Source organism: Amblyomma maculatum, chromosome 3 (assembly GCF_055883805.1).
Source record: "Amblyomma maculatum isolate TAMU_Amacu chromosome 3, ASM5588380v1, whole genome shotgun sequence".
In the NCBI taxonomy this organism is placed as follows: domain Eukaryota; kingdom Metazoa; phylum Arthropoda; class Arachnida; order Ixodida; family Ixodidae; genus Amblyomma; species Amblyomma maculatum.
Genome location: NC_139346.1, coordinates 169,922,456 through 169,947,228, shown reverse-complemented (window position 1 = coordinate 169,947,228; position 24,773 = coordinate 169,922,456). Strand labels below are relative to the sequence as shown.

Below are 24,773 nucleotides of genomic sequence, written 5' to 3'. Positions count from 1 at the left end.
TCAGATCAGAGATCCAGTGTGCATGACTATGGAGTACTTGGCTTGTGCAGGTCAAAATCATGACCTTGACTAGTGTCTAGTCATGACACTGAAAAATTCTTAGTCATGGCACTAGAAGCTGCTAAAGAGCTGCCAACGCCCATGCTTTCGCATACCTGCAACGCAAATCTCTCGAGTGCTCTCAGTATTTTAATCCCATTTTTCCTCTACTTTTTTAATCTTAAGAAAAGAAGGGGCCCCCGTCTTTCTTTTTTTTTTTTCTACTTTCTAATCAATTGCCTTCGTGATTGCATTATTATTTCACTTTGATGAACACAGCCCTATGCTTTTCTTGGCGTCATTGCCTGTTGGTTTCCTTGGTATGAATCCTTTCTGTTTAACGATGCTCAAGAACACTAGAAATTTGCACTCAGAGTTGCTGCCAACAGCCACTTATTTCTTGGATGTCCGTTTAGTTCTTGGAGCTTTCACCTTAGGAGAGAAAAGGAATTAATGCAAGGGTTGTTTGGAGGGGAGATGATAAGGAGGGGAAGGGTCGGGCACTTGCTTAATCCACGGCTTCCAACGAGATTAGGGCAGAGTCGCCGGCTGCTTTCTGCGTTCGCGTGCCTTTTGTCGGTGGCGGGTGAGTGACGCAACAGCCTAACGAACCTCGAGCAATGTGCCGACAGACTTGTTTTTTTTTTTTGTTTTTGTTTTTTTTTTTTTTTTTTTTTTTTTTGCGCTTCATTTCTCTGCGCGCGGCCGTTTATTGGGCGGCGGTAGCAGCGGTCACGTACAGTTGGAGAGGCCTTTCTTCTCTCCGTGTGAGCACTCGAAAGGGTGGGAGGGGGGGTTACCATCGCACAGGTTCGTAGGGTGTGCGCTTTCCGGGTGGGAATGTAAGTTGGCTCCCAAACTAGCTAGAAAGGCACCGTCCACGTGACGCAACTCCCCAGCACATCATCACCTCGCGTTGGAAGCTGTCTTTTTCCGTTAATGTTATTTCGGAGGAGGAGCTACAGTGGCGTTGTGAGGCAACTAATTGCCCGCGTTCCTAGAAAACTAATGGCATTCGCGACGTATAGGCGGACATTGCGAAAGTCTGTTCGCTGGCAAAAGTCTGGCGACAGCACGGGACTCGCTAAACCGTCTTTCAAATTCTCTGTACCTTAAACGCTAGCATTGCGTAGTAGTTGAGAGTGCTTTCAAAACGCGCTCCAGTTCTTCCATTTTTTCACAGTTCTGATTTTCGCAATGCAGACCGTTAGTTTTGGTTGTACTTCTCGCCATACAATGCCAAGGAAAGGCAAACGTAGCAGGGGGGTGACAGTAATGTGGGCGAATGAACTTGTTCAGGACAGAAGGCTGTGTGAGAAAGTACTTGTTCTACTGTGGTGATGATGATGATGATGATCGCACGCTCTAATTCGAATATGTTTAAAACCGTACAGATGGGAGTGGACGTTTTTTTGGGTGACTAAAACGAATCCAACATCCCCTTCTCCTCCCCCATTCCACTTAATTTTTTTTTTTTTGGCCGCTTGCAAAGCAGTGCTACATGTTAAGCTGCGATCTCTCACGTCGTTAGCTTAAATCTTCCCCATTTAAAATCATCATTCAGTCAGCGAAGACGGGTACAACAATGTTCAAATTGCTTCGTCTACGGAGTCATATTTGAACTACCACAATGTAGCGTAAATTAGGATATAACATAAATGCGCATTTCCTTTCTATTAATCTCATTTTGCATTCCCGTTCGCTGTTATAAGCAACGTCTTTGTTTTTCCGCATGGGCCTATTATCAAAGGGGTTGTCTCGAACATTTATTTCTATGGCAGTCTCGTGAAACATACGCGCCACGTTAAGTTGACGTTTTCATTATAAGGAGAATTTCGCAGTCATACATCTCCCTCATGCGTACAGAATGAAAGGGAAGATAAGAGAGAGTATGTTAACGAGATTATTTCTTTTTAATTATTCGTCATGCCTTGAAGCAGTGGAAATAAAATATCCAGCGCTGTACGGGCATGCTCTCCGAAGCAAACGTTATCGTATAATCCGGTTGGAGCAGCTAGAGGAACGAAGTTGAGACGAGTAGGCTAGCCGTGTTTGCAAGCAAAACTTAACGAAAAAAACACTCCAACAGCTGAGTGAATGCAGTGGTAGAGCACTGATGGAAAAGCGATAAACGTAATGCAGAGAGACTCGAATCAAAACTTGTATACATGCAACGCGGCAGCATGCTTCTTTCACACTCTTGTTAGTTTTCTGTTGCCGTTCTGGTTTGGTTGCAAGGTTTTTGGTCTCGCACTGTGACATTAATTAAAGCATAAGGTACAGGCTTTTTTTTTTTTTTTTTTTTTGTGATGAAGTCTAGCAGGGCTTGGTATGGAGGCCTGCTTTAAATGTAGTCCGTACTTGGCAAATGAGGGTTGCGCGAGGATATCAAAGTCCTGTAACAGCTCCGAGTGTTATTCGCCCCTTCTCCGTTGTGGGAGCGAGGCAGAACGGACATGACGTCATGATAACCGCCATCTTTGTAGCAAATACATAGAAATGTGAGCATGCAAAGCCCACGTGGAGGGTTTGTACATAGGGTCAGGCGGCATCGGCTGACGATGAATTATGGGAGCAGCAGGATTAAGTAAATAATACAGATATTCGTCAGTGTCATGATGGACGAGCACATGATTTATAGAAACTCGGACGTTCCAAGGATTACTTAAAAATGGGGCTTATAACAGAAAGAGCTTACAAAGATAATAGCATAATCCTTTGTTCTTGTAACCAGGATTATCATATAGTTGATTGAATGTATGAGAGCGTAATAATAATAATAATAAAAATAATGATCACTTAATGAATGCTAATCAGTGCTCGGGAACAACCTGGCTGTCTTGATGCTGGCACTCTAATCGCAATGCATCCTAATAAATATTTGGCAAATCATATCGGGCGACTACATAAGCGTACTACATGAAAACGCAGATATCAAATAATAATAATAATAATAATAATAATAATAATAATAATAATAATAATAATAATAATAATAATAATAATAATAATAATAATAATAATAATAATAATATAAAATTCAGCGCAAAGTATTGCAGTACTGTAGTAGGCATACGCAGAAACGAGTCTTCCGGGACGCGAAAGAGGTATGATTTTAATTAAAAAGCAGCAACGGCGAAAAGAGGATTTTGACTGCTCGTTTGATGGAAGCTAAGAATTAACAGTACGATATAGCGTATGGTACAACATATAACACGCGGAAAAGCAGGACCAGAATTACAAATCACGAAGAAATGTTGGCGGAAGGCTTTCAAAGCTGATTAAAGAAGAGCATGCATTGTCAGTTACGCATGTTTACGAGTGAAAGACAGCGATAGTATAAGATGTGGTGGAAGGATATAGTATACAAGAAGTAAAAGAGATCTTAACCGAACCAACTACCGTGAGGTGATTTTACGGCTGTTGGACACGAGGGTACTGAGCATTACTGGCTTGTAGCGTCATGCCTCAAGGAGTGTGCAACCGTAGCTCGCACAACAGGTTGTTTATCGCCGGCGACAAATAGCGAGCAGTTGGATATACTGAGATATTCAGAGTGTGCATTGTGCGCTTTCAGATTGCGCGCGGTCGGGTGTTAGGCGGTGTCTCGGGTCGCATGGAGAGACTTAGACGTTCTGTATTTTTTTGTCAGATACGAAATTTCATGTAGCTCAGAAGTTCCGGACAGTTAGCGACAATGGGGAGAATGCCACAAATTAACGGTTGTAAGCCGGCTTTTGACTGTATATAAATTGTATACACCGTCACAATGCGGGTCCGTCACAGCCAGCGTGACGCTTGCTAGAACTGGACCGAAATGCTAGATCAAATCTATCTTGCCTGTTAATTATTGCTCACAGCTGCATAACGTTTTCCTTTATTTCTTGCTTTTATTGTCTTTTTTTTTGTAAATTGATGTATGCCACTCAAAATTCTCCCAGGTGGAGCCTACAATGAATGAATGAATGAATGAATGAATGAATGAATGAATGAATGAATGAATGAATGAATGAATGAATGAATGAATGAATGAATGAATTAGGATGACACTATGGAAGGAAAAAAATCAAAATGCAGTTTAGGGGAGGTATTTAAGCACAGCTGTATTGGATCAATAGATAGATAATAATAATGAGTTTAAGGATGAGCCATTGAGGGCATCTTATAACCCTGACAGTAACTGTACAGCTTCGCAGCTGGCCAAAAGGGAGAATAAAACCAGGCTTGGTGCAGCATAAAGAAAGGCAATTATGGATGGTCGGCGAAAACAGAGCAAATGCAAAACGTAACCGGTCCTCCGTGTCGCCCCCGAGAGAAGCACGCGTGGAACCGGTCAGGAGCTGCAGGGAGCGCATATAATCTTAGAAGATTACTGTCATTTCGGGGATTACTGTTGCGAGCGCCGTGTCGCGGCGGTTGATAAATGGTCTACGTCGACGTGCTCGGCGAGATAACGCGTATGCAGGGAGTCGCGCATACCTGCGATGGAAAAGGGCGCGGGGGACACGAGGAGGGACAACGGGCGACGACTGGTCCTGAAATGCAGAACTGAAGCAATAAAATTTTAACGAAACGAAGTAAACGTGATGTAATAGCTAGAGCGCAAGATCATTATTCCCACTCAAAATGGTCACGTCGACATATATTATTATTATTTTATTTATTTTTTTTTTTTTTTTTAGTGCGCAAAATAGCGGGTCAGTTTTGTTTTTCCCGGCTATAATTCGCAACCTGGTATGGATCCATTTTCCGCTCCTTTCGTATCTTTTCGGACGTCAGCCGTTGGTCATCAGCGTTCGTCAAATTAATCTTAGTTTAACACGTCTGGTTATACGTGATTCGACTTGGGAGCTTTGTTTCGTCATTGTTAAGCGCAACGAAAGTTTTTTGAGGCCCTGGTGTCATACGTGCATGACAGGTGGCGCAGCTGTCTGCGACCTAGCGATTGCCTGTTATCTGATGCCATACGTAGAAGGTCTTGCGTAACACTTTCCTTCTTCCATTCATGTTTCCTTTTTTCTTTTTCTTTTTCTTTTTTTTTTTTTTTTTTAGGATCACCTCAACTACGTTGGAAGAGATGAAGCTTCTAACCTCTTCATCCTGTCGCTCAAACTGGAAACGGTCGACGAGCCAAACGATCACTACAGGGTCATACTCAGGTACCTCTTATAGTTACTTCGTACAGCACGCTGTCTATTCAGCGGGATGGTCGATAAACGAAACGGTAAATTCTCCGTCCGCGTTTCTTCCAGAACAAAAGACGGCATTGCATGCGAACTGATTCCGAACGATCCAAAGACTGAGCTTTGGACTGCTGCCCGTCTCGTAAAAGTGCGTATTGCGAAGCTCCCGTTTATTGCGAAGTGCGTGCATCGTTATGTAACTTTCCTCTGATGCTTTCATTTTTCTCCTTTCATCGACAGTCTCTTCGCGAAAACATCAACAACGTAGTGCTGCAACCAGTGTTCTTCCCAAAGGTATCGCTCTGGCTTCATTGTAATCTTATCTTTGGATTCTTCATCTCATGCACTGAATATATTTATAGCTCAGAATCATTGTGTGCGCTATGGTGGGCGTCACTAAAGTCTTGTCTCAAATAGAAAACGGTTTCTTTATTTATTATTTTAGCGGAACTTTTATTTCGGTCATGGACTTACAAGCACTATCAGCATAAAGTCAAAGACTTGATACCTAAATTTATTTATAGACTTGTGTGAAAGTTGGAGGGCATTTGAGGTTTTATGAAAGCTATCTGAGGCAGAAACACTGGTTTTCTCGCAAATCTGACAGGATCTGTATCTATCATTACGCTTCGGATCTCTACTCCGATTTGCCTTATAATCTGGGCAGGATTCATATATATTGCTTTGTAATGATATCGCGATTGCCAATTTTCATATTAATTCTCGCTTGAACGATATGAATTGCGATTGATACGAATTTCGCTTTTATTGTGTGATCTTTACGGCTTCTTTCACGCAGGCTTTTGAACTTCTGATGGCATTCGACGAACAAGTTCTAGTCCACGAGTACAAATTTGGAGTCATTTATCAGCGGGCCGGTCAGGTATGGACAAGACAAATTGCGTCTGCATGCTTTTTGCATGAGAATGCCGACAACCTCGAGCCACGTCTGGGCCCTTAGTTTGAAACAGAAAGTCAGCCCGTCAGCGAGCCAGAAAGAACCGTTCGCCTTATTAGTAGTACCCAGTTTTTCTTTCAATTGCTGGCGCATTTGCATTTGCGATGGACGTAATTACTACCCCCAATTAAGTGGGAGCTTTGCCCAGGAGAGCGCTTATTATTTTTTCGCAGGAACGAGCTCCGCCGATGTAATGAAAGAAAAAAGAAGAGGGGGGCGGGAGGGCAGCGTTCTGGCCAGTCTGATATTATTAGCATTTGCAGCAAGAAGGTTGAATTATGAAGAACGAGCGCTGTACTGGCCACTACCCGCCCCAATTACAACAGATACTGCTCTCTCTACGCTGATCTGTGCCCCGTATCTGTGAGGGCCCTAATGAAAGATGCCTGATGCTGTAACCTCATACAGGATTTATCATAGAAAGTCGTACAAACATACAAATATCCTGAATTATTAAGAAGTATCATACATAATGCATGGCAATGTATGGTATCGCATGAAATTGGAATATTTGCATGAGATTGTGTGATAAAGTCTGTGGGAGGTTATTGCAGCATACATTTTTTTTTTTTTGCTAGGTAAGTTCCAGGTAAACATAATTCAGTTCTTAGCGTTACACGATGAAACGAAATATCATTGCCTTTAGGTGTTGGCTACCAGTCATAGCTCTCAAATTCGCTCATTGCTTTTTGGTATGTTTTTGAACGCTTCTACTTTCCCATGTGTGTGAAAAAAAAAAAAAAAAGTAAAAGCAGTTTCCAGCAGCTCCTCCTCAAAAAGTTTTTGTGTCGATTGAAAAGTCGTTGGTGTGTAACCTTTGACCTTCAGAGGCGCTTTGTCCCGCTTAATTAATTACTGCCATTTCCGCCTTCATTCAATGCAGCCGACACTTAAATAACGGAGGATCAAATGCCGCTGACGCCATGCGACCGATTTCTATGGGCAGCGCTCTTCAAACACGCGAAGAGTAGAGAGACGGACAAAAAGAATGGCAGAAATAAAGAACACAGAGACTAAGTGAGCATAAAATTAGTGGGACCGTGACGCGAGCGCTCTTTGCATTGCCGGAACTTTTTTTCAGTTGTACATGTCTACCAGTTCGGAGAATTTAATTGGACTCACTGAAGCCTCAAACACAAGCAAGAGCAAAACTAATTAAGATATTAAAGTCGAGGCTCTTTATATATGGACCCGCGGAACACTGTTAGGTGGCGCCTAACTTTTTCAAGTGTTTAGACTTATAAGTGAGAGATGTACCTTGCAGCGCCCTCTCCTTCTCAAAATCGTTCTCCAGGCTTTCTGTGAACTGTTTCTAATCACGCGATGTGCTCGCTTTATCTTGAAACGGCGCTTGGAAAGCGAAATTCGCTCGCGACATGGATCAACTCGCGCGCCCGCAGTTCTATCCGATATTGGCTAGTTTCGCGAGTCGCTTTAGCCTGACAGGTGAAATCTTCTGGAAGCAAATAACCAGAGCGACAGTAGATTAACGGCCAACAGCTCACCGCCCTGAGCCATTGTGTGGCTTGTCGCCGCGAGTTATCGCTTCATGCCATTGCGACTTTAAAAGCATAGTTTCTTCGTGCCGCGCTGCTATCAAGCTTTTTTTGGCTGTGCGCAAATATCCGTTTTTATTTCTGTGTCCGTCTTTGTAGACACGGGAGGAAGAACTATTCGGAAACCGCCACCACAGCACCGCCATGGAGGATTTCCTACACATGTTAGCCGAAAAAGTCACGCTCAAGGACTTCCCAGGGTGAGTAGTTGCAGGGAGTTTCCTGTTTTTTAACAGCTTTGTCTAGGCAGTCCACACGCACTATATAATCAGCTCTCTGTGATGCCTATATGACTTGGTAGACAAAAATTCCAGGCTGTTTACGGGCAATTAGTGTACTTGCGTTCCTACGACCCGCCGAAGTGCTTTAGTGGTTAAGACGCCGGGCTACTGAACCGGCGTAACCTGGTTTGAATCCGGCCTCCGGTGGCCGCGTGTCGATGGAGGTGAAGTGGAAAGGATCCGAGTGTTGTGCGATGTCAGTGCATGTTGAAGATCGCCAGAAGGTCGAAATTACTCCGAAGCCCTCCACTACGGCTCCTCTTTCTCTCCCACCTTCCTTCCTTGCCTTACGATGCGCTTCTGACGTCTATGTAGACGTGTGACAGATGTGCCTTCCCTTTTGGTTGGTTGGTTGGTTCATAGGAAGGGAAAGGCGCAGTATCTGTCACACTTGCTCTGTGGACACCTGAACCGCGCCGTAAGGGAAGGGATGAAGGTGGGAGTGAAAGTGGATAGAGAGAAAGGGGGCCGTAGTGGAGGGCTACAGAGTAATTTCGACCACCTGGGGATCTTTAACGTGCGCTGACATCGCACAGCACACGGACGCCACTTCGTTTCGCCTCCATCGAAACGCAGCCGCCGCGGTCGGGTTCGAACCCGGGAACTCCGGCACAGTAGTCGGGCGTCTTACCACTGCACCACCCCGGCGGGGCCCTTCCCTTTTCTATAAACCAATTTTCTATAAACCAATTTTTTAAAAGCAAAACAATAACGATAATTGATTTATAGGAAATGAAACGAGGTGGTTTCTATGAATTGGTGAAAATGAGTAGCTGGTGTCGCTATGCGGCACCAACCTCGTCTTTATTGTTCATGTAAATAAATTAAAAAAAAAGCGCGTGTGTTCACATTTCTCTGAACCGCATTATAAGGGAAAATAGGAAGGTGGGAATGAAAAAGGGAAATAGCTAGGTGCCTTAGTTGATTCAATAAAACTTGTTGCTGGGCTAGTTGGTGATACATTCTTAGCATAAAAGGTAGCGCAGAAGGACCCTTCCTCCCTTCCTCCGTGCTCGTCCTTTCGCGCTACCATTTATTCTAAGAATGCCTTAGTTGAGGTATGCGATATAATTTTGAACACCAGGGCAGCTTCGCCTAAGTGCGTTCGCAATAAGAAATGAGGGCCGGGCGTACATGGGACGTAATTGGGACGCAGGCATAGGCGACCGTCCCTTCTAGTCCATAGCCGGGCGGTTCTCGCGGCTTCCACCGTGGTCTGTCGCTGGACGACCTGGCGCCCTTGTCGACGGGGATGAGGAAGCGCGTATTCGGCAGCGCTTTCTTCGAAAAGTTTGTCGATCTTCCGATTCGCGCCGCTTTCTTCGGTGGGCACACCGAAAGTGTTATGAACGGATTACCTCAGCCTTACAATAAAATTCGCACCAAGACGTTTAGGTCTCTAATTTATTTGACAAAAGCGTTTTAAAGCCCATATGCATGTGACGCTATAGCTGCATATATGAAGCGTTGGTAAGGCCTTCGCTGGACAACGCTTCTCGTTTGTAGCACCCTTTCAGAGTGAAAATTTTGTCAACGTAGAAAGAATTCAAAGAACTGCGAATGAATTCGTTTCTAACAGTTATAAATCAACTTATTGGAAGACGAATTAAGTATCGGCACGTCCTACTGAGACGTGCCGAATGCGCGATACGATACTAGCAGTTATTTGTTTAAATTAAGTCGCCTCACTTACCTTCCCACCTTGCGTACAAACTGACATCCAAACAATGTTTTTAAATTTGTGTTTTGTGCCAATCACAAGTGAGTGGTATAAATTATTCAAGTTGAGTTGAGTTTAAAGTCCTTTATTAAATAGGAAGGCTCATGGCCACCTTGCCAGTATTTGCAGTTTCAATGCATGTATTACGGATTTTGAGAAAATACGTGTGCGCAACTGTTTTTTTTTTTTTTGCATTTTGATAGTATGTATCGATATTATCTACCTGTTCTAATTGTTGCTGTTATTATTTTTGTGCCTGTCCCACCCCTTTTTTTTTTTCTTTGTGCTCACTCCTAGCGAGCTACTCAGCAGTAGTTTGAAAGATTTATCAAACCCGTAGAGGAATATAAAAGCGCTTGCTGGCTTTGACTCGTAAAAAAAAAAATGTTAAGCAGTTGCCGTCGGCGACCGATTTGTCCGCATTTACTATTCGCGCAAAGTTTTAAGGCGAACGCCTTTAATGACTATTACTGTCGGCGTTCGTTCGGTCAATCAAAGCTGTCAATGAAATGAAGTCATCACCCGAAACCGAAACTAACGTTATCAGTAAAATAATAATCCGGACTCCACCGGGAATCGAAACTCTATCCCTCGGATCCCCAGCCGAGCACTTTGATCAATTACGCCACGCCCCGGATCGTCAACTGCACATCATAATTCTCCTTGTCTAGCGTCAGGATGATACTTAAAAATAAATGAATAAATCCTGTATTCACCAATTACTGTCGGCGTTCGTTCGGTCAATCAAAGCTGTCAATGAAATGAAGTCATCACCCGAAACCGAAACTAACGTTATCAGTAAAATAATAATCCGGACTCCACCGGGAATCGAAACTCTATCCCTCGGATCCCCAGCCGAGCACTTTGATCAATTACGCCACGCCCCGGATCGTCAACTGCACATCATAATTCTCCTTGTCTAGCGTGAGGATGATACTTAAAAATAAATGAATAAATCCTGTATTCACCAGGAATCGAAACTCCATCCCTCGGATCCCCAGTAGAGAGCTTCAACCAACCGCGCCACGCCTGGGATTTTTCTTCTTTATTACTACATGAAAGTTTTCAAGCCCTATTTAACTAAGTCGCATCCTGCAACCTGTCATATCCCTGTCATATATAGTCCGCCTGTCATACATAGTCCCACCAGCATCGTAAACCACGCATCACAATTCTCCTTGTCTACATTGAGGATGGTATTAGCAATGATAATGACGTTGCATTTAGTTGACAATGATAATGAGAGCAAACATGATACACCGTGTGTAGCAGCAACGCTCCGGCTTTCGCATTTCTGCAGTGCACATTCCACAGTGCTCTCGGAATTTGTTATTTTCTCGACTTCGGGGTGTTTCATGACAGAGGCCTGGATTTCACGTTTATGCTGGGTATATTCGGTAATGGAGATTATACACCAGCCCATTAGCCTGTCCGTTAGCTACGCGTCAGCCCCGCGGCATTATGTACCTCGGTCACGTTGTGGGCGGGAGAGCCGAAGTTTTACGACCGTCCGACCCTGTTATTATTTTTTGTTTCGATCGCGTACCCAGGTTCCGCGGCGGCCTGGACACTCTCCACGGCCAGACTGGCCAGGAGTCCTTCTACACGTCTTTCAACGGCTGCGAGATCATGTTCCACGTCTCCACACTGCTCCCGTACACCGAGGGAGACGTGCAGCAGGTGACCTTGGACTACTTCCTCTGCACCTTCTTCCTGGCTTAGGCACACAGATTATTGTTTATTTGGGTTTTATTGTTTCTTGTGGTGATAGTTATAAGTGGACATTTGTCCCATAAAGGCGGAACTAAAACACCCTTAAACTACGTGTCTGTTTAGTAGCACCCGAATTCTAACCGCCCGTCAGGTCAGCAATGCAAGCGGACCAACCAGCCGGCGCGGTCAGTAATTCTGTCCAGTGAAAATGTAGCATTTGTTCAACTACAGCCCCGTCACGGTGGCTCAGTTCTTGAGACGCTCATCTACTGAATCGGAGTGCCCGCGGACTCGAACCCGACTGCCGGCGGTTGCGTTTCGATGGAGGCGAAACGGAGAGGCGTCCGTGTGGTGCACGTGCGATGTCAGTGCACGTTAAAAATCCCCAGGTGGTCGAAATTACTTCGGAGCAGTCCACGGCGCCACCTCTATCTCTCTTTCCGCTTTCACTCCCACCTTCCTCTCTTGGTGGTGGTGACAGAAACATTTACTGCCAATATTACAGAGGGTGGAGGCGTTGCCCCCTGCATGGCAGAGCCCCCTCTATGTACGGAGAGCCATCTTACAAAGCAAAGGAATGCCCTTGGAGGGCTATCCGAGCAGAGCGCATGTAATGATCTTGCGCTGGTCCTTATAGGAGGTACTGGTGAGCAGCTTCTCCCAGTAATCTAGGGCCACCTCTGGTGAAGGAGGATGAGGGAATGAGGGGCAGGTGAGTAGTGTGTGTAGAAAGTCGCCAGATCTGCCACAGAGCTTGCAGGAAGAAGAAAACTGGTCAGGAAAGCGGGCGTGGAGAAGGATGGGGTATAGGGCTGTGCGCGTTTGTAGCTTGCGCCAATGGGCTGCCTATCACCGCCAAAATAGGAGGACTTACGCACAGCCTGCCCCGAATCTCACAATAACGCAAGCTACCTTCATCTCTTAAGGTGCTCTCCGCGTGGCTATCGAAAAGTGTGACAGATACTGCGCCTTTTGTTTCCCCTATAAACCAATTTCCATTTTTGCTTGAACTAAGCCTGCAGTGTAGAAACGGCGTTTATCTCTTTGTTGTGTCGATAGCACCTCACCTGAAGAGAGAGAAAGAGACCCTATTTCGAGAGGAACGACAATTGTGATAGCTGCACAGTCATCACACTGGGTACGGATTAATTGGCTTCTCTAAGCTTCCTATCAGTCTTGGCTGGCACCAGCGTATACTTCGTGGCGTTGTCGTGCCAACTAGCGCCGCTTGTAATTTCTTTTTATACGTCTATAACCTTGGTTGGCGCTCGCTGGAACCCGCAAAGGTCAAGGTCACGACGCGGAAGTGGTAAAGACAGCCTAACGAAATTCGTAGAAAGAAGTAGGTCTTCGCGAGTGCCGCGGAGTTCTTGTTAGGGAAGGCGCAAACCGAGCCTGAACTACGGCGAGGATAATTGATGGGTAGAGGAGTTCGCACTGTGCCGCGTCTCTCTAATGAGAGCGCTGTACCGTTGCCTGGCGCCGACAATGTCTGTAATCAGAGGACGCTTGCGAGGCCAACGCTTCGTTAGGGGACGGGAAGCGACGCTCGGCGAATGTAGGTTGACTGCCGACCGAGGAACGACGAGTCGCGAAGTTATTGTGCTATGACTTCTTCACACTTACTTCGAATTCTTTCTCTTCCTTCTTCGCAGGTTGAGAAAAACTGAGCTTCTAATTCGCTTCTAATTTGCTTCTTGCCTTTTTTGTTTCTTTTGTGGCTGCACGCACATCTTAAGATTTATACGTCCTATTCATCTAAAATAGAACCTCACTTCAGTGCTTCCATGCAAGGCACAGTGTAGTATCTTATCAAGGTTTTGATGAAGCATACAGCTTGTTTCTTTTCTTTTTCTTTTTTTTTTTGTCAACCTTTCTTAAAGAGAGAGAAAACTTCTAATTAGCATAATAATCAGTAAGAATTCGCAGGAGCTGTGTGGTCGGTGCCCCTAGTCCAGGGCTCCGCTGGCAGCAGCTGACTTTCGGACTAGCTGGATAATACAGGCTTGCTGGTCCAGGTTGTCGCTGGTCAGGGCCGCCTCCCACTGCTCGTGTGTCGGGCATGGCACTAGTAACGTTGGGTCAGGTTTGTCCTGGCATTCCCAAGAGATGTGATAGAGTGTGGGGCTTGCACCGCACCAAGGACAGTAACTCGTGTATTTTGTTGGGCTTATCTTATTTAAAATGTGAAGATTAGGGAATGTGTTTGTATTTTTCTCCAGTTTATAGCGTCCGAGGAAGGAAGTTGTTTGTGTGGTGGTGAGAAAATTCTTCTTTCTAACCGTAGGTGTTCCAGCCTGTCGCCGTAGGGTCCTAGGAGAGGGGTGGGATAGGGATGGGGATCCGCCTGGTTTGTGAGAGCTCGGGCTAGATCATTCGCTAGCTCATTTCCTTCTAGGCCTTCGTGTCCAGGTGTCCGTGTAATTGTGTGCATCTGGGAGATGGAACGTAATATTGCACACGCTCTTCTGGGAGGTTTTCCGGCCAGGTAGTCCCTGCAGGCTGGTTGGGAGTGTGATGACTTCTTTTGGTGGTCTTGTGTTTTTATGGTGACGGCTATTGCCAGTGATTCCGCTTCCGCAGGATCCTTGGCATAGATCGAAGCCTGAATAATTGGCCTCTTCTGGTGGTCAACTGCAGCTATTGTGAACTTGCCAGGCTCGCCGTAAGCCCCTATGTCCACGTAGACAATTTCCGCGTCTTTAGACAATTGTTTTTCCAATGATTTGACTCTGGCTTTCCTTCGACCCTTCTGTAACTCATGGTGCATGTGCTTGGGTATCGGGTTCACATAGATGTTGTTTCTTGTGGATGTCGGAATTTGTGATTTGATCTCAGAAGTTCTTAGTGCCTGCCATAGCCCTAGTTTTGACAGGATTTCCCTACCCGCCTGCGTTGTTGTTAGGCGTTGTTTCTGACTCTCTAGAACCGCCTCCTTGAGCTCCTCGAAGTTGTTGTGCACTCCGAGTGCCCAAAGACGTTCCGTTGATGTTGTTGGCGGGAGGTTTAGGGCCGTTTTATAGGCTCCTCTTATGATAGTGTCAATGGGCCTTTTATCAGTGATTCTAATTTCGTGATATGGGAGCCCGTGGGTAATCCTGCTAACGACTAGGGCTTGTACAAGGCGGAGGGTGTCCTCCTCCCTCATCCCTTTCCGGTGCCAGGTCAGCCTTCTAATCATTCTCGAAATTTGGTTTACTGTGGTTTTGAGTGTTTTGATTGTATAGTCCACTCTCAAATTGCTTTGCAACCACAGCCCCAAAACTCTGATCTTGTCCTTCTCTTGAATTGCCTGGTCTCCTAGAGAGAGCTGAATTTCTCCTGGGGACTTGTAATTTCTTCTGTGTAGCCTGATAAGTTCGGATTTTTCTGGGGAGCATTGAAGACCGCTCTCCCCGGCAAATTCCTCGACTAGGTCTATAACGGCTTGCAGAGCTTCTTCTTTTTCCTTTCTTAGAACTTCAAGCTTTGAAATGTTCGGAACACTCCTAGTTAAGAAACCTGAGATTCAAGTTTCTGAAATGAGGACGTCCGTGTCTCGTGATAGATCTGCCTTAGTGCTAACGTCCGAAACTATACCGTGTAGAAAAAGAGGGCTGTCGAGATTTGGAACGGAATAACGAAATGGTTCGGAAGCGTAATGAGGAAAGATGAGAATACGTGGACAAGAAGGTGGAGAGGATGGAGGTAGGAAATGTGCAACGAGGGTTGGGCCGTGTAGTATGGCAGATTGTCACAGTGGAACATTTCGAAGCGAAGAGGCTGCAGGAAAGAATTGTTAGGGCAAGGCGAAAACCAGATAACGCATGAAAAAGCTGTTTTATAAACAAAATAAATAAGCGCAATTTACGAAGTAAGGTGTTGTACTGCGTTCTTCGTGAACTTTCTTACCGAGCTGTGGTGAACGCTGCGTGTCTGGCACACCTATGCGTTTTGCCTGTTCCAACTCTTTTGCTTGGCTGCCTGTGTCACGTGCAAATGGATCGTATATCACTTTGACGTCGCCGTGACTATTCACACGGGTGAGAACAGGCAAATTAGTAGAACCGTAATAGCCAGGCAAGTGCAATTGGATGGTGAGCTTGCGAGCTTAAAAAAAGAGAAATAATTGCAGCGGTTTAACGTGGCTAAACCGAGTATGTAAGCGACGTTGGCGTTGTCTTCTTGCCTTCACCTGCCAGGGGCACTCTTGTGAGGAGAACGTTTATGCAGCTTGCCCAAGTAAACAGGATCGACCATATACTATATAAAGTCCCGCTTTATAATCAAGGCTTACTAACGTACCTGCGTGGCTTAGAGGCAGCGTGTCTAATTAGCTATCTCGTGGTCCGGCTAGACCATGTGAAACAGTGGTTTCGCACTGCTCTAAAGGCGAGTTCTTTTAAACGCTGAAGAAATGATGCTCACAGCTGTCAACACCGCCAAAGATTGTGTAGTGGCGGCGGGTGAAATGCACAAATAGTGATGTGTCTAGGTGAGTGGACGTAATGCCTAGCACACTGCATTTCGCTGACGCTGGAGCATCTAGATGGACGCCCGTTGACTGAAATTAAGATTTTAGGTCCCTGGCCACGGCGATCGTTTTGCGGTGAAGGCCTCCCAGGCACTGCTCCGCTTTGCCTGGGATGTGATGTGATGTGGCATGTCTGCGATGTGACTGTACTGACTTCAATCATCCCTCTCTCACAACTTTTATATCCGCTCATCCCCTTCCCCCAGTGCAAGGTAGCAAACCGGTCGCTTTTACGGGTTAACCTCCCTGCCTTTCCTCCTCATCTTCCTCCTCCTCCTCCTCCTCCTGATTGTCGCGCGACTTCTTTGTTTTCAGCACAGTGTGCGATCTCTCGGGAAACAAAAAAATGCGTAAGAGTTAAACGTCGCACTGAGCACCAAGTTTTACGCAGTAATCGCGCGCAACCATAGTGACATCTGTCGCCTTCACCGCGACTTGGTCACGCGAGAACAGGCCTCACGTAGGCCTGCGGTGGGACCTTGAATGCGCACTACCACAAGTGGGCACTAGATAATCAGTTTATCGGCAACCCCTGCGAAATTTTAAGCGATGCCAGCTTGCGCTCCTTTTTCTGTCTCCTACTTCCCCTCCATTTTGCATTATGCCTAATGGCAAACACCTCGAATAAAAAGAAAACAGCGAGTTTTAGATGGTATTTTGTAAAGGAACGCTTTTGAATGGAGTTCACTCAGAGTTTACCTGAGGTGCGGAACTCTACCCCACGCAGCTCCAGCGCAAGCGCCACATCGGCAACGACATCGTGGCCATCGTGTTCCAGGAGGAGAACACGCCCTTCATGCCCACCATGATCGCCTCGCACTTCCTCCACTCCTTCATCGTCGTCCAGCCCATCAGGACGGGCCGCGTACATGTCAACCGCCAGAGGTGAGGGGCCCTCCCTTCTGTCGCGCGTAGCCTTGGTTAACGTGCCATCTTCAACGGCCAAAATCTAGAGAAACAGGTCGCGGTGTAAATAATGAGCCCTGGATATCTCTCTACAATGTTCAGAGCAGTGGCGCCTAAATGTTTGTTACGGATGGCTGGAGAGATTCTTCTAGGTCCCCAGTGGTGGTCCAATCATCATGCCACTTTCTAAACCATGAACTCCGGAGAACTTTGTCAATTTCACCTTAAGAGAGTCAGTAAACTTTTCCCTCGCCTAGAAAGGGACTTACGTGCGCTGTGTGGTCATTGCTATATATTGCAGGTCTTTTCAGTGCAATAAACCAGATGTAGTAGCGCCTGTCCCGTGTCCTTCCTTTTCTCTCGTGTGCATGTGTGTTTTTCTGCACTAAGAATGCCGTCTGAAGCTGAAAACCATCTAGCCCGTCTAAAAGTTCTTTTAAACCATTACGTGTAGCCAAATGAGATTTTAAAATTCCGCAAAATAACAATAATAATAATAATAATAATAATAATAATAATAATAATAATAATAATAATAATAATAATAATAATAATAATAATAATAATAATAATAATAATAATAATAATAATTGCTACCGAGCAACAAAGAAACCGGTGCCTCTAAAACAGGGCGCATCACGTGGGTTGTTCAGATTGCATTCTTCTTTTATTTTTTTTTTTTTTTCGGAAATGGTTAGAAAGGGGAGGTGGGGAGGGGGAACCATACGACATCTCCTTAGAAGTACTTCCCTGGTGACTCCGAGAATACAATGTAATTATTTTTTCTAGTAAATGAGTGATAACCGCGGTGAACTCTGAGAGCTGGGCGATTTATCTAGTTCTTTTACTAAAAGTTTGTCCTGAAAGTGATGACTACAGTTTCTGTGGTGGCTCGTGCGAGCTTGGTCTGTGCCGATTTCTCTGGCGCAGGTACCGCGTGGCGGTAACGGCGCGTCTGGACGTGCCCTTCTTCGAGCCCAAGCTACCGGTACCGGCCGAGTTCGATGCCGGACCCGAGTTTCGGGAGTTCATCCTGCAGAAGCTCATCAACGCTGAGAACGCCTCGTACCGGGCCGAGCAGTTTGCGCGGCTAGAGGTTAGCCTGAACTTCCTTTCTCTCATCGCAGGACGAATATACGCACCCGAAACCACCATCATCTTTTAGCGAATCGATGCTCTATTTGCGCAGCGCATTCTGTACCATTGCTGCCGGTCATAGCTTAGGAGGGCAAAAGGGAAGCGGGAACATTAATCATACTAGTCTTAGTAGCCCCGCCGCGGTGGTGCCGTTTTTCGATAGAGGCGACAAGTATGGCGTCCATGTGCTGTGCGATGTCAGTGCACGTTAAAGAAGCCCAAGTGGTCGAAATTTCCGGAACCCTCCACTAAGGAGTCTTTCATAGCCTAAACCACTTTGGAACGTTAAACTCTATCCAAATCAAAACATACTTGTCTTAGTGGCTCTGTGTGGAAAACAAGGGAGAAAACAAAAAGTGAGAATGGAGCAGAGAAACGCATAGAATGCGTGCATATTGATCAACTGATTGATTGGCTTTTTTGGCGCCAGAGCAATACTGTAGCCACGAAATATTTATTAGTCTATTGCTTATGTTTCTTCTACCACCTAAGGGTCGTTAGAGTGCAATGGCATATTGGTACATAGGCGCTTCGCCCGCAAAATCACGCATGCACAAATATTATAAGCGCTCTGATTGGCCTCTAGACTTCAAATAGTGAGACACTTAGCTTTCTACCGTGGTTAAATGGCTAGAAGCGGTCATTTATATTGTCTCCCTGTTCATTTGAGCATTGGTGGTGTTGTTTATGTTGCCGCCTTCGGACGAAATTGACGCATTTTGGAACATCCACTCCAAGCCGCCGTTATTCTGACCCTCGTTACCTCATTCTCGAATTTTTTGTAATAAATTTTATGGATGCTGGTAAGCCAAGCCAGTTAGCTGCCAAGAGTTTGTGTAAATGATTTAAGAAATCTCAATTTGCTTTCGTCTTTTGTTAAGAAGTCAAACATTTAACATGCTGAATTTTACCATTCCTTATTAAGCGCACCTCTGTCTTTCTTGGCGGCGGCGCAGGCACGCACTCGGTCGTCGCTGCTACAGACGCTGCACGACCAGTTGGTGGGAAAAACGCAAGACTTCTCCGGCAGTGCCAGCTTCGTGACCGGCGACGAGCTGGACGACGGGGCCTCGGCCGCCACCAACGGCGGCACGGCGGCGGCGGCGGCCTCTGGGGCCAGCTTCCTGGACGGCTTTTTCCGCAAGGCGCTCAGTGTCAAAATCCGTAGCCAATCGGTCGAGTCGAATCTGGCCAAGCGCTCCTCCTCCAGCGCCAGCAGCAGCAGCCTCACCAATACCGTTATCGGGGAGAACACGCCACTAGCCACCGGGGTGGGTGTCAGCCTGTGCACATTCGCAGATGCGCGCTTTTGCATATACACCATGCTCTCATATACACTCACATAAACTGACTGTCGCAGATACCCTCATAAGCACTCAACTTCACACACACTCGCCATCATAGATACTCATTATCATGCTTTTGCAAACACGTGGCAGATACATCTGTTCACAGATAGGCGCCCTGGCGGATAGGCGCCCTGGCGGATAGGCGCCCTGGCGGATAGGCGCCCTGGCGGATAGGCGCCCTGGCGGATAGGCGCCCTGGCGGATAGGCGCCCTGGCGGATAGGCGCCCTGGCGGATAGGCGCCCTGGCGGATAGGCGCCCTGGCGGATAGGCGCCCTGGCGGATAGGCGCCCTGGCAGATAGGCGCCCTGGCAGATAGGCGCCCTGGCAGATAGGCGCCCTGGCAGATAGGCGCCCTGGCAGATAGGCGCCCTGGCAGATAGGCGCCCTGGCATGGCGGGGATGCACTGTCGCTATTCACGGGCAGTATGGTACAGGGGTGGAAGCAGGAAAGATGAGATTGGAGACGGATTTGAGAACGTGAGCAGAGAAACGTAATTTATGTAGGTACGTATTTACAATATAGCGAATGAACAAAGAAGTTGGAGAACAGGACGGCAACCAGCCTCTGTTATGAAAGTTTCTCGAGCACCCGCTGCCTGCCTCGCTCCAGAACGCCGCTCGTGTTCCAAAAACGTTGGCGCCTTCCTTTCAGCCGGCACCACCCACTCAGTCACCCGTCACTGTCCGACAGCAGGCCCCACAGTTGCAGCTGCAATTCTTCAAGGTCGCAGGCATGGCGGCCACAGGTTCCCGAAACCCGGCTTGAATCCGATCGCCACCGGCGTCCGCGGGCCGGGCGCATCTCGGCCACGTGCAGCACGCCTTGTGCCTCTCTCTCGCTCGCCAAGCTTGTTTTCTGCCTGAAGCTGCAAATTTAGAGGGAGAAAAGGGGGAGTAGCAATATCCATCTCGGGAAACGGCGGTGCAACGCAGTCTGGCGGAAGCCTGGCTGCTGTGGCACGACAGCTCCCTGAGAGATACGCTTCCTGGCTGCAGATACACGTCGTCGCAGATAGGCACCTTCATATGACTCACACTCTCACAGTTTTACAACAGTTTTACACTTCATCGGATGACGAAGGCTTACCATGAGAGCAGCTGCAGGTTTGTCTCGACTTCCTGGTGATAGTCTATTTGCATAATTGAGAATGAGCCAGTGGGGCAGCGGTTGAGAACAGCATAGAACCACTGGATTAGACTATAGCGTTAATTCACTGAGCTTTATTTTTGGACAGTGCTCCCAGCACACCTTGTTGTACACTGTTAGCAGGCTTTGTTGCAAGCAGGGCGTTACTGCAGTGAAGCACTCACCTTGCTGTACACTGTTAGCAGGCTTTGCTGCAAGCAGATGTTACTGCAGTGAAGCAAACTTACGAGAAATGTTCTTGCCCTTATTCTCTTCCCAGACACCTAAAGCTCAGAGCTCGCGGAATGTCAACCAAGGATCGCCTTCACAAGGAAGCGGCCGTCGGTGAGTCAGCGGTTCTGAAATTATTTTTTCTCTTACTATACAGGGCTAAAGTTGGCCCAACAAACCTGTGAGTAGTGCTTATGTATGGTGTTTGGAGATGTTTTTAGTGGTAATAATACTTGCTCCAATATATGCATGTCAAGATACATTTTCTACGACTTGTAAAATACCAGACAAAGGGAATTACATTCTTTATTCCTTTCATTGGTTAAGTTTCCACACTGCAAAAAAAAATAATCGTTTGGCGTGTCCTTGGCTAACCTCACTGACTTATGATATGTTAGGATAACCACTTCAAAATCAGCTAAACTTTTTACACAGCAGTTTCAACACCTAGGCAGCCTAAGCGAAACTTGTGTGACAAGTAGAGTGATTTCCACTGCTTGTCAGCATCGCGCCATGTGCAGTATAGAAAAACTCTAGCCTTGTAAACCACGCTTAAACATTTTCTGAAGGTAGCCATGGAATCAGTCATGGCTGAGTCAGCACTAACTCAATCAAGACTTTAAGCCTGAATATTCATTTACAATACACAGGTTAAATAAACTTCACTCGGTGACAGTGCTACTTGCATATTCCTGTTCAAGCGCCAAACACGTAAAAAATGGTGCTCACCACAGGTCTGAAGAATGCGCGGATTAGCACAACTCTTTTGGTAGTGTTATAACAGTGTGACAAAGTTGGTTCCTAACGAGTCAACCCTCCTAAACACATCTGCTTTCGCTGCGAAGCACGATCACTGCCGCTCGAGCTAAGGCTGCGCCTTGCTAACCGCGTTTAACAACACACAACGCGTATATAGTTACACGGGGCCTCCCTAACAATGCGGCAGGCTCGACTTCCCGACGGTCACTTCCCTGTTGGGCATGAGCCGGCGGCGACCCAACAGCAGCCCCACAACACCCGTATCCAGCCCCGAGACACCACCCTCACTGGTCAAGTCCCAGCAGGGCTGCCAGTTGCAGCAGCAGCAGGGCGGCGGCTCTGGGCCCTGCGCCGAGTCTGACACCTCTAGTCTGAACAGCGTCGAGTCCGACCTGGGCCTCAGCGGTGCCTACAGCTCGGTGCCTCCGGAGATCCCGTCGCGGAACTCCCGCTCCCTGCTCATCCAAGCCACGGCGGCGTCGGCGGCCAGCGGCGCAGGATCGCACGCGGAGGGTGCTTATCCTAGCGCTGCTTCTGCACGTTGGTTGGTGCCTCGATGCATGTGTACACCTACCCCTGTCCCCCTTGCCTGAACGGCCGCAGCCCCTTTGCCTGCTCCTTACCTTCTTCTTCTGTCGCTGCCCCGCTTTTATCTGCATCTGCTGCGGCCTCTGCTTGAATTGGACCGAATCGCTATGCCCAGGTTATCTTGAAGGCTGAACTGCACGCTTCGTATCACTTTTTATTGTGTTTAATCGCTCTTGTAGTGTGGCACTAGTGTGCAAAGACGCTAGACATCTAACATCGGAGCTTAATCAACGTGAATCGCTTTCCAGCGAGCATCGCCAAAAAAAAGTAGCTGCGCATGTCATGAAGCGTACTGCTATCACCCGTTGCCTAAGTACTTGCATTAGCCTAAACCAACCCAGTGCTACCGAACGCAGCTAAACGAAAACCCTGTCTAGCATAGTTAAGAAGTGCTTGAGACTGGGCTAGTTGGAACATCTTCTCATAAATGCTGCGCCTTAACCTCAGCGTTTGTCCAGTTCCTTTGTCCGTGTACAACTAAGCAGCGCAGCATTTATGAGAAGTCTAGCATAACCCTGCGTTTATATGTACCGGCGGAATCGCGCGTATAAGAATCGTACGTAACAAATAAACGTCCACAAATAACGAGCTTCGACTTGATGCAGCATTCCTGTTTTAATTGCGTTTTTTTTTTTCTTTTTTTTCTGTCGCAGGCGAGGTAGCCTCGCTCTGCTTTGATGGAAGCCGTCCGTGCGCGTTTTCCATGCTTTGCAAACACCTGGTCCATGGTCAAGCGGTTCAAGTTTTGCATTCGCCGCTTCTCACGAACAGCGTTACAGAAAATATGCATCGGCGATTCATTTTTATTCATGTGGAGGTAACGTGAAAGCATACACCTCCCACCCCGCGTTTGTAGCAATGAGGGGCATATTATAAAATACCTCTAGTCTTGTCTTAGCCGTGCATTTCGCTATATCCGAGTATTTCGTATCCCCCGCCTCTCCCCTATAGGAGGGATGGGGAGATTTCTCCTTTGTCTATTTTACCATCTGTGTTCAACCGCGGCAGGTGCCTCTTTGTTGTTCGAACCGTTGTAAGTTGCAGGTAGATTTTCTCGGTTGAACACCGAGCGTTTTATTTCACGGGCCACTTTGTGGCCTACGTGACTATGCCCCAAAGTTACATGACACCAGGCTTAACAGAGAAGTCTGACCTCTAAATCTCGGTACCTTGACAGACGTCACGGACCTCTTGGTGACATACGTGACAATGCCCGTCACATGGTGATCACCAGGTTTACACAGGAGTTTCACCTCTAAATCTCGTGAGGACCTTCACAGTGGTCACGGGCCATTTGGCGGCCTACGTGATTATGCCCCAAAGTAACATTGCGACCACCAGTCTTAACGCAGACGTTTGACCTCTAAATCTCGTGACCTTGACAGTGGTCACGGTCTTGCTTGTGTTGTGAAACGTCTTATTTCACGACTCACTTTGTGGCCTACGTGACTATGCCCCAAAGTTACATGACACCAGGCTTCTTTAAATATAGTGATCTTGACCTTAACAGGTCACGGGCCACTTGGTGGCATACGTGACTATGCCCCAAAGTCACACGGCAATCATCAGGCTTAACACAGAAGTTTGACCGCTAAATCTCGTGACCTTGACAGAGGTCACGGGCCAGTTGTGGCATACAAAAATAGCTGTGGCTCGCCGATAAAAAGAAATACCGCATCTGTTTTGACCGGTGGCGGCGTGGTGGTCGTTTTCTGTAGGCGACGCAAACTAGGCGGGTGCTCTGCCGGTGGAGCCGCAGTAGGTGCTGTAGCTTCGCTGGCTTCGCCTTCGATCTCGACTAAAGGGCGGCTTCTCAGCGCGCTTGGCGTTGAAGGGTTGTTGCAGCGGCGACATATATTTTAGTTCATTATACCTCGCCTTTGCCCAAACGTCACACCATCTGACCCTCCTGTATCGCGCTCGGCCGCATGCATTATGCTACCGAGCTGCGCTATGCCCCACGACAACGTGATAGCTCATCTTTCATAACCATCGTGACCAGGAACGGTCGCGAACAGAATTGCGTGTAAAGGACCTTGGCGCGAGAGAAAACGTCAGCGCGCCGCACGATCGGTTTGCGTCGACTGCGGAGGCATATAGCGAGAACGCTCGGCGGTGGTGCACAGATGTCTTGGCAAATGCCTCTGTAGGACTCGCATTTCATATGCTTGCTGCTGGACACAGGTATAAAATAACAAACTAATCTATCGTCTTTAATTTTAAATGCGCTTTTCTAAGGTTTGCATCACACCAAAACCCCACCGCTGAAAGGAATCTCTGTAACTAGTCGAGACAGTGTAACTTAAAGCAGTAATTTCGCCACGTAGGACTTATCACGAAACACCGCCCTAAGCATGAAAATTTGAGAACTGCATTGCAACTGGGCTGGCGAAAACCCAGTGTTCTAAATTAGCTCAGGGTTCCGGCCAATTCGGGCATGCGGGAGAGAGTCTTATACAGCAGAGTGAAGATCGGGCAGGATCGTAGGGAACATATGTGACCCGCATCTGACCTGTAGTTCACTTTAACTTTATTTTAATAGCTTATTGGCTCGGCCGCTTTGTATACCTTCGCCACCGAACAACTCTGATGCCAAATTGAGAAGCGTTTGTACAGCTGGAACAAAAAGTTCCCGCCCCTGTTGAGGAGGATGACATCACCGCGCCGGCGCCCACAGAAGTGACTTTGTTTTGTTATTTAATGTACGCTGCG

General features: G+C 47.0%; 1 protein-coding gene across 5 annotated transcripts in view; it reads left to right on the top strand.

The window, feature by feature from the left end:
• LOC146196872 (rap1 GTPase-activating protein 1-like) overlaps nucleotides 1-24,773 on the top strand; it is a 207,472-nt gene that overhangs the window by 167,194 nt on the left and 15,505 nt on the right. For 4 of the 5 annotated variants that reach the window (XM_084598563.1, XM_084598564.1, XM_084598566.1 and 1 more), the window contains 11 exons: nucleotides 5,092-5,198; nucleotides 5,292-5,370; nucleotides 5,463-5,516; nucleotides 6,022-6,105; nucleotides 7,836-7,936; nucleotides 11,288-11,417; nucleotides 16,691-16,848; nucleotides 17,800-17,965; nucleotides 18,963-19,277; nucleotides 20,764-20,828; nucleotides 21,661-21,986. In XM_084598563.1, the coding sequence (XP_084454689.1) occupies nucleotides 5,092-5,198; nucleotides 5,292-5,370; nucleotides 5,463-5,516; nucleotides 6,022-6,105; nucleotides 7,836-7,936; nucleotides 11,288-11,417; nucleotides 16,691-16,848; nucleotides 17,800-17,965; nucleotides 18,963-19,277; nucleotides 20,764-20,828; nucleotides 21,661-21,986 (1,585 nt within the window). Of the gene's footprint in view, nucleotides 1-5,091; nucleotides 5,199-5,291; nucleotides 5,371-5,462; nucleotides 5,517-6,021; nucleotides 6,106-7,835; nucleotides 7,937-11,287; nucleotides 11,418-16,690; nucleotides 16,849-17,799; nucleotides 17,966-18,962; nucleotides 19,278-20,763; nucleotides 20,829-21,660; nucleotides 22,018-24,773 lie in introns of all 5 variants that reach the window. The other variant, XM_084598567.1, reaches the window with a different exon arrangement.